The following is an 8,366-nucleotide window of genomic DNA, read 5'->3' as shown; positions in this document are numbered from 1 at the left end:
TTCACGAATAAACATTACAATGGGCTATAGAAAGTTTTTAATTGGCATTCAATTACCATTGTTCCCTATTGTGTGGTCCACCTGGGATTTGGTTCTACCTCTCATGCCCTAAAATGAGGGGTAAAAATGGATGGACATGCCATCCATCTTTAGCAAATGTGTAGATGTAAAAAAAAAGGCCAAACCAAGATGGATTAGATCACCTAATCAGTGAGATTTTTACATGGTAGACCATGAAATGTGTTTCGTACTTAATGGATAGTTCAAATCAGTCAATCGGACTGTCCAAATGGACTAATGCAAGGAGTACTGGAGCTCTGAGTGCTCTAGGAGTATTGATGCAACGAGATGGATTGGAACATCTATGGTATTATTTGAAGAGTGATATTTATTTATTAATTGTGAACCACATTAAATAGTTTTTTTAAAAGATCTTTATGTGCATTACTGTGGGTTCCATATTTTTACCATATTTGTCTAAAAGTAAATTTGGAACTGATGCTCATAAAAGAAGGCAAATCCGAAATCAATATGCCAGCTAAAGATGCCACTTTTCACTCTTGGGACAGTTTCCCCTTTTGTAATCTGTTGATTTCTCTGTTTCTCTTGTGATTATGTTAATAGAGCCATTGTTACCAAATGGAAATAGTATTATGGCTCTATGGTAAAGTATTATATGTACTCCGTGAAACTAGAAAGTAGCTGGCTGATCTGCTTTGCAACTTAAGAAAATGGTCTTGGATTCTTTTAGCATGGACTTCAAACAATGTTCAAGGAGGCAGTGTGTGTCTAAAAGATTCAAGTGTCATTAGATTCATGTTCAATGAAATCTTTGGAAAAGTGTTATGAAAGTTTTAGAAATTTTCTGAAACGATGATGTGTTTTCTGTTTCACATGAAGATTGAGTATGTTCTTAGAGAGTGACTTAGATTTGTCCTTACCAAAAGAGGAGAGTGGAAAACTAAAGAGGCCTCCTGCACCACCAAAACCCAAATTATATGAACTGCCTCTTGGAACACTCCCTGGAAAAATCCAGTGTAGCTGCACTATTGGTGATAGAGCAGTTCATCTCTCCTGGTTAGACTTGACAACTGTTCGTTTGCACACACGTGTGGAAAGAATTCAGCACTACCAGTTTTTACTTTTGATAAAAATTGTAGCTTGAGCTCTTTGTTCATGAAACTGATTGACAGTTTGCTGGCATTTTCTTGTTGGCAAACTCTATCGAGGTTTGCTTAAATACATCCTGATGTATTATACTAAGATAGGTCAGGACTCTAGCCGGTAGATTGGGCCTTTTTCCGTGATTCAAATTGTTCGCTGTGCATGCAATTGAGTGAAGTATGGTCGGAAATTTGTTGATTCTTTCCTAAAAGGTAGATTTATTATGTCTATCTTGGTTCATATTCTATCTGAAAATGTTTTATGTGCTGAATATTGATATTTTCTCCAGCTTTTGGCTTCCTTCAAACTCACTTTCGCACACACGATGACATCATACACAATGAAATAGGTGGGCCTCATCACTGACTCTTATGCTTGATTAGTGTTTTGGCTTTATTTCTATGCAACTACTCATGCCATGCATGTCTACCTTGTTGCATGTGAAGTTCACATGCAAGCCTGCTAATATGCCAAAGTGTCATGTGTAGGACATCTGAACGATGCATAAGGTGGGACTCACTATGACAATCACCTGCTGTAAAAAACAGGTCAGCCCGCTCATCAGGAAGCCACACTATATGAAAACAATGAGCATTTTTAATTGGAACTTTTAACTATCTGATTCAACGTGCATGTCTGACCTGCCTGATCAGTGAATTTTTCTGATTTCTATGCCAGGTGGCCTTCATCTTATGCATAACCTGATGTGTCATACACTGGATCACATCCTAAAATTAATTATCAGAATGAATGGACGGCATGGATAAACCAAATACATCATAGTGGGCCTCACCGAGCCCCTGACAGGACCGTCCATGTGTTGGTCTGTCTCCACGCCAAAAAAAGGGCGCGCGCTCAAAACAGAGCTGTGCCCAAAAAAACCTTTTCCTCTCCTCTCCCTCGCTCTCTCTCTTTCCATTCCCTTATTTCCCTCTCTCATGATCTCTACTCCCAGTCTCCTCTTTCCCTTTCTCTCTCTCTCTCTCTCTCTCTCTCTCTCGATTACTGCTCACATTCTCCTCTTTCCCTCTCTTTCTCTCTCTCCTGATCTCCTTTCCCTCTTTCTCTCTCTCTCTCACCTTCTCCATCTCTCTCATTCACCTCCCTCTCTTTCCGATGCATCTCCGCCATATCTTCTATCTCCCTCACATCATCATCTTGCTTGGACCTCCATTGCAACAGCCATGAAGCTCCTACATAGGTTTGTATCCGCCATTCTACAGCCATGCATCTCCGCCATCCTTTCATATTTTTGTGACATCTCTTAAAATTGAAGGAATCCGAGGTTCCTCTTCATATGTTTGATCTTCTCCTCTCTCTATTCTTTTTTCTCTCTTTTAGATTTCATGCATACTAACTGTTTGGTGAAATGGCTCAACAAAGAAGGTTTTGGTGGTAGAAATTTGTTGTGATTACTGTTGATGCTATTATAATTTTGTTCATTTGTTTCTGTGGTGATATTCTTTAGCCCTCAATGCAGGCAAATTGCTGTGTAGCTAAATTTTCATATAAAATCCAAGGATCGTCAGTATTTTCTTTACTTTTAGTTGACCATTTATTTCATTTGTTTGATGTAAATGTGAAAGGCTATTTCTAAGTCGATATCTCCAAGTCTATGCTCTACTAATTTTAGTTCTACAAATTTTTTTGGGCATTTGAAGCAGGAAACAATCACAAAATCTGCCACTCAGAGTGTGTTAGAACAACATGGAAAGTGAGTTTCCTTGCTTCAATTTTTTTAACTATTCTCAGCAGCTGTCATTGCATGTTCTTCTATTTCATTCTGATTATTTTGTGAAAGAAGTTGCCTACATTGAATGGAAAATGTAATCTTCTGTGACTTTATATCTCTTGTTTGGAACTCCCTTTTGCTACTTAAAAGTAAATAGATTCATCCATGGCCGTCAATGTATAGTCTTCTATGTTGGTTTTTCTACCTGTCTGTTCCTTTTAATGTTGACGAACCCTTTACTTTGGGTAAGGTTTGGGCACGAATTCTTGGTTCATTTTGAAAATGGGTCGGGCTTGTGCTAACCCCACACATTGCCACCCCTACTTAAAACCATTGGGATCATAATACACCACCACACTCCTTAGCCGATGTCCATGGCGGCTCACCATGACAGAAGTCACTCTAGCTTATTTTTAGGTAGCCCTTCCACCTTGTGGTGGCTCTCGCTTTTCCAAAGCATTAATTATCATGCACCCAAGGGTTTCCTTGCTTGCATTCCTTTATTTTGGTTCATTAGTATTATGCAATTTTTTGCTAACGGGTAAGTTCCAGGTTTTTATACAAGACATGATATTGAGCTAAAAACAAATAGAGTGGCAGGAACTAAAAAATAGCCATTTTTTTTAGTTGCAGTATATCTTGTTTATTGGTCTTCATTGTTTAGCTACTAGTGTTGTTATTCCCTACATTCTGCATATATTATTAATGGGAAAAGTATAAATGGCATGTTTGGATGTACCCCAAAAGTTGGATGGAGGGATTTTCCTGGGGGTGGCAATGGGTCGGGTTTGAGTCAGGTCAAGGGCCATACAAAGCTCAATCCATTTAGTAAATTGGCCTAAAAGTCAGACCTGAGCTTGACCCGTAACCCCCAAATGTCACAAACAGGCACATCTCAATCCAAATTTCTCATTGGGGGTGATCCAAACTGGCCTAGCTACCACACTTACAAATACTGGCTTTCAATCTCATAGGTATTAGCCCTTTTCTACATTAAAAGAAAGACATTTGGTGGATGCCTTGCCCGAAGTCTAGCCATGGCCAAATTCCATTTGGATGGGCACAAAGGACAGAACTTTGCTGTACTAAGCAAGTAACTAATTGCATTTTGAAGACTATCCTTTTCATCTCTATCAGCCATTTTGAGAAATTTCGTTTTCATTGTTGGACCAACTGAGAGATTCCATTTGGATGGGCACTACTTAGGATAAAATGGAAGGAAATGTTCTTGAAGAACATGTCAAGTCGTAGTGGATGTTTGGATTGGTGGAAAATGGGATTCAATGGAGGAAAGGGCTGATTTCCTCTGATTTGACAGCTCCCCTTTTTTGGGAAAGCCAAGAGTGAGGAAATTGGTTTTCGTTTCCTCATAAAGGTAAATAATTTTTGTAATTGTTTCTCTTGTAGATATTCACTGCAGCAATCTACTACTGGTGCAATTCCATATGTTCTTATCCTTCTTGGGCCATTTTAATGTTTTGGACATTTTTCTTTCCATGTCATTGTTGTGGTTATGCCCCTGAAAGTCCACTAATATTTTCTATTTGTGAAGTTTCAATTATTTTTTCCCCTTAGTTGGTTGATATATGGCCTTTCTGAAGCTTATTGGTCTCCAACTCGCAATTTCAAATGTTCACCTTGTTTTGAAATTTCTGTGTAATCATGGAGGAATCTTTCTTGTTTTTTTTTTTCTTATTTGTGGAAAAAATTGGTATAAAGTGGCTTCCCTTGTGTAATTGATACTCTATTGCCATTCTACTTCTTTAGCCACTTGTTTACTTCTTGAGGTTGATGGCCTTGGCTGTGGATTGCCTACTCGGTTTCCGAATGTACCCATGTTGTTGTGATTGTGCAATTTTTTATGTGATTCTTTTGTAGGTTCTTCTACTTTAACATCTGCAGTTGTCTCCACTGAAGGTGCAACAAAAATCAATTTTTCTGGTTCTGTTGCCACTACAGGTGAAGTTCTTGTTTTAATTTCTTTTTAAAGGCACTCTTGGATCTCTTCTGACATTGCTTACTCTCGCAAGCATGCTTCCAACCATTATAAGAAATTAGAGGTATCTTTATTTCATACCTTTGGGCACATGATTGAATTACAGGTATTTTTGTTTCATACTTTTCGGCACATGATTGAATCAGAGGTATCTTTGTTTCATGCATTTGCAATATGAGTTCTTTGCCCTATCACGTTGTCTTTAATTTTATTTTATTATTTTTTTATGCATGACTTAGTTTTTGAGAATTCTGCATGCCAATTGAATTGGATCGTAGCTAAACCTTAGCTCAAGTAATGTTAGGGTGGAGCATAGGCTAGGCTTCTTGTAGTGAATATCTTGTAGCTATATAACTTATATTTGCATTGGTGAGAAACTATTCGTGGACCTGCAGATCTTGGACATGTCGACCGTTTATTCATTATAATATTTGACAGTTTCAATGGGAAATGCCAGAAGGAACTCAAGACAATTGGGAGGCAATATCCGTTTAAACCTTTGAAGCTCAATTTTCTTTGCCATTATGAGTTTCGAAATGTTGAATTTGGTCTATATGCTTGTTGTCTCCATTGATCATTTTTTGTTTTCCTTTGTTATAACTTGTATATGTCTATTAATTGAATCATATTGACATCTGATTTTTATACACCTCACTCTTGAATCTAAACATTTGGACATCTTTTATTTTCCCCATATTGATGTATGGCGTGGATAAAACACATGCATCAACGTGGGCCCACAGATGTGGGATCTTCACTTTGACAAAATGTCCTTTAGTTTCTTTAGTCCCGCTTTCCAATGCTTGTGTAATTTCAGATTGGATGTCTTTACTCCTACCTTTGGCTATGGAAAGAGGAGTTTGTGTAATTACCAATATGGGTGCAAGTAAGAATTTCTTATCATTCACTGAGCTTGCAACATTTAAATTACATGATATTGATGAATAGTTGTTTGTTACAAACATGTCTGGATCTTTTTCTTGGAAGTGGATCTACGTGTTGCATAGGTAGAAGTCTTAAATTATTTTTTTTTGTTTATAGTCTGAATTTAGTTTTTTGTCTAATTAGCAAGCAATCAAAGGCCTCAAATGTATTTTTAAAATAACTTATTTGTAAAGAATCATTTTGATTTGGATTTTTTGCTTCTTCTTCTTTTTGGTTTTTGGATTGTTGCAAAAGAAGGCTGCAAAACAAAGGTTTATTTTATTTTTTATTTTTTATTTTCAAGTGGTTTGATTTTATTTTTTATTTTCAAGTGGTTTGATTTGGGTTTTCTCTAAAACAGAGGTCCTTTGTCTATTTTATCAGTTAAATGATTGTTAGGCCATGCTATATCCATGATAGGTCTGCTATTTAACCGCCATGCATACGACTATGCAGTTCATGATTCTCCACCATAGAAACAATCATGTTTTCCATGCCAACCTGAAATTTGTAAAATGGACCTGCTATCTGGTGGAACACATGTATACATCAAATGTGTTATGAATCAAGTTTTCTTAACTATCTATTCTTGTCCACACATGAGGAGCACATGATTATCCCAAGGACCCGAGTTTTGGGCTAGCACATCAAAACCCTAGAAACAAATGTATCATAGATGAGTTATATTCTTTTACAAGGATAAGTACCATGTAGTTGCCAGAATGGTGATTTGAGCACGACACGTCTGTCCGCCCCCAAAAATGGGGAAAAATCCTAAACAAGCAAGAACACTGAAGTGTCCTTCTAAAGATCCATTACAGGATGTCTCTTACACATCTTGAAAATAGGACTTATTTTAGAAGAATGAATGATGGGGTACTTTTGCATGTTTCAAATAGGTCTAGCTCGGGGGAACGCCTAACCAAACCTCACTAGCAAAATATTTCATGAATATGGTGAAGGTTAATGATCTAGAAAAGGTTTTGGAGCCATTGTTCTATAACTGGAGGTGCAAATGCCAACAGGGAGAATTTTTCAGCGATTTCACAACTCGCTTGGTAAGTACCGAAGTTTGTATTTAGGTCATGTTATTTACAACATCTGAATTTCTTCCAGCCATACTTGTAACTTGAATTATTTCATGGGTTTTGGGATCTGAAATTTAGCAAGTGTCTAATCATTTTTAAAATAATACTGCCACAGGTTTTTCCCCATTTTCATTTACATATCATTCCTGGGGTAACTAATAGAAAATCCAAATGGTTCTATACCGACAAAGTAAGCATACATTAAGTTTCTTCCTATCCTATGCAGGGCTTTAACAAACTGAAAGAGACAGTTGAGAAGTGGGAGGGCTTAGCAAAGGCATCGACACGATTTAATCTAAAGCTTTTTGCTGACAAAGACACATATGAAGCCATGGATGAACTTGCAAAGCTGCAGAACAAGATTTCACACCAACTGGCCATGGAAGTCATCCGTAACTTTGTTGTCGCCTAGTAAAATGGCAAAAGTGAATGATTTGCCCCTTTTTTCGGCTGTTGCTATTTGTTGAATAAATACCAGTTCAGATGAACTTATCTTTTTTCTTTTTTCTAAATCATGGATGAGTGAGACTTAGTTGAAAAGAACTTGAGATATATAACCATCTACCAGGCTGTTGCATCGTTTTCCCATGTACAAACAATTTTGATTTTGATTTTTTTCATAAGTATCCCCAACACCAGAATCTTGCATTTCCTTTTCCAGAATCTTTCGACTCAGATCCATCAAATGAGACTATGTGATTGTAATTGAATGAATGAATGATTGTAATTAATTGACAGAATGATTGTAATTGAATGAATGAATGAATGAATGAATGATTGTAATTAATTGACTGAATGATTGTAATTGAATGAATGAATGAATGAATGATTATGCAGGTGGTAATTGAATGAATGAATGATGATTATATATATATTTTTAAATGTAGGAAATAGCTACGGATATTAGCCGTAGCTGTTATAAAATTTGGAATATTACTACGGATCCAACATTACTTTTAACTACCAATAATATCCATAGCTGTAGGTGCTTTTAGCTACAAAAATATTTGCTACAGATTATATCAGTAGTTATTTTAAGCTATGGCTATGGATTAAATTCGTAGCCATAGGTTTGAGACCTATTGACATGGCACCTATGACTACGGTCGTGCTACAGATTTAATCCGTAGCCTTTGCCCATTTTTTTGGTAGTGTCACGTAAATCCACGGTAGCGTTGGACACGCCGACAAATCTCTGTAATATGGGATGCAGGATGAGCTCGATTTTCTATGAATTATATTTCACATTATGATGATCACTACGTATGATGGACTGCACACACTATGCTAGGCATGCATTCATGTAGATTAGTTGGGCATACCGATATCACTCATAGTGGTGGAGTACGAGTTATATCGAAACCTTTACATTACTTTTGTTATGGGGAAATTTGGAAAGGGTCAAACAGGGTCGGCCCGGGCCATCCGAACCAATTAATAAGAAAGCGGAAGGAGATCATCA

The 8,366-nt window shown here is 37.1% G+C and overlaps 1 protein-coding gene and 1 long non-coding RNA gene across 2 annotated transcripts; both read left to right on the top strand.

Moving 5' to 3' along the window:
• Window positions 1–2,229: 2,229 nt before the first annotated feature.
• Window positions 2,230–5,465, top strand: LOC131250047 (uncharacterized). Its single transcript, XR_009173013.1, has 4 exons — window positions 2,230–2,365; window positions 2,506–2,559; window positions 2,645–2,878; window positions 4,775–5,465. It is a non-coding gene; the product is annotated as an uncharacterized LOC131250047 (long non-coding RNA).
• Window positions 5,466–6,758: 1,293 nt separating this feature from the next.
• LOC131250046 (sulfite reductase [ferredoxin], chloroplastic-like) lies at window positions 6,759–7,503 on the top strand. Its single transcript, XM_058250727.1, has 2 exons — window positions 6,759–6,874; window positions 7,131–7,503. The coding sequence occupies exons 1-2, from the start codon at window positions 6,764–6,766 to the stop codon at window positions 7,314–7,316; spliced, it is 297 nt and encodes a 98-aa protein (XP_058106710.1). The 5' UTR covers window positions 6,759–6,763; the 3' UTR covers window positions 7,317–7,503.
• The last annotated feature ends 863 nt before the right edge of the window (window positions 7,504–8,366 follow it).

The sequence above is a fragment of the Magnolia sinica genome, chromosome 6, assembly GCF_029962835.1.
Source record: "Magnolia sinica isolate HGM2019 chromosome 6, MsV1, whole genome shotgun sequence".
Classification (NCBI taxonomy): domain Eukaryota; kingdom Viridiplantae; phylum Streptophyta; class Magnoliopsida; order Magnoliales; family Magnoliaceae; genus Magnolia; species Magnolia sinica.
This window is presented reverse-complemented; position numbering and strand designations above follow the sequence as displayed.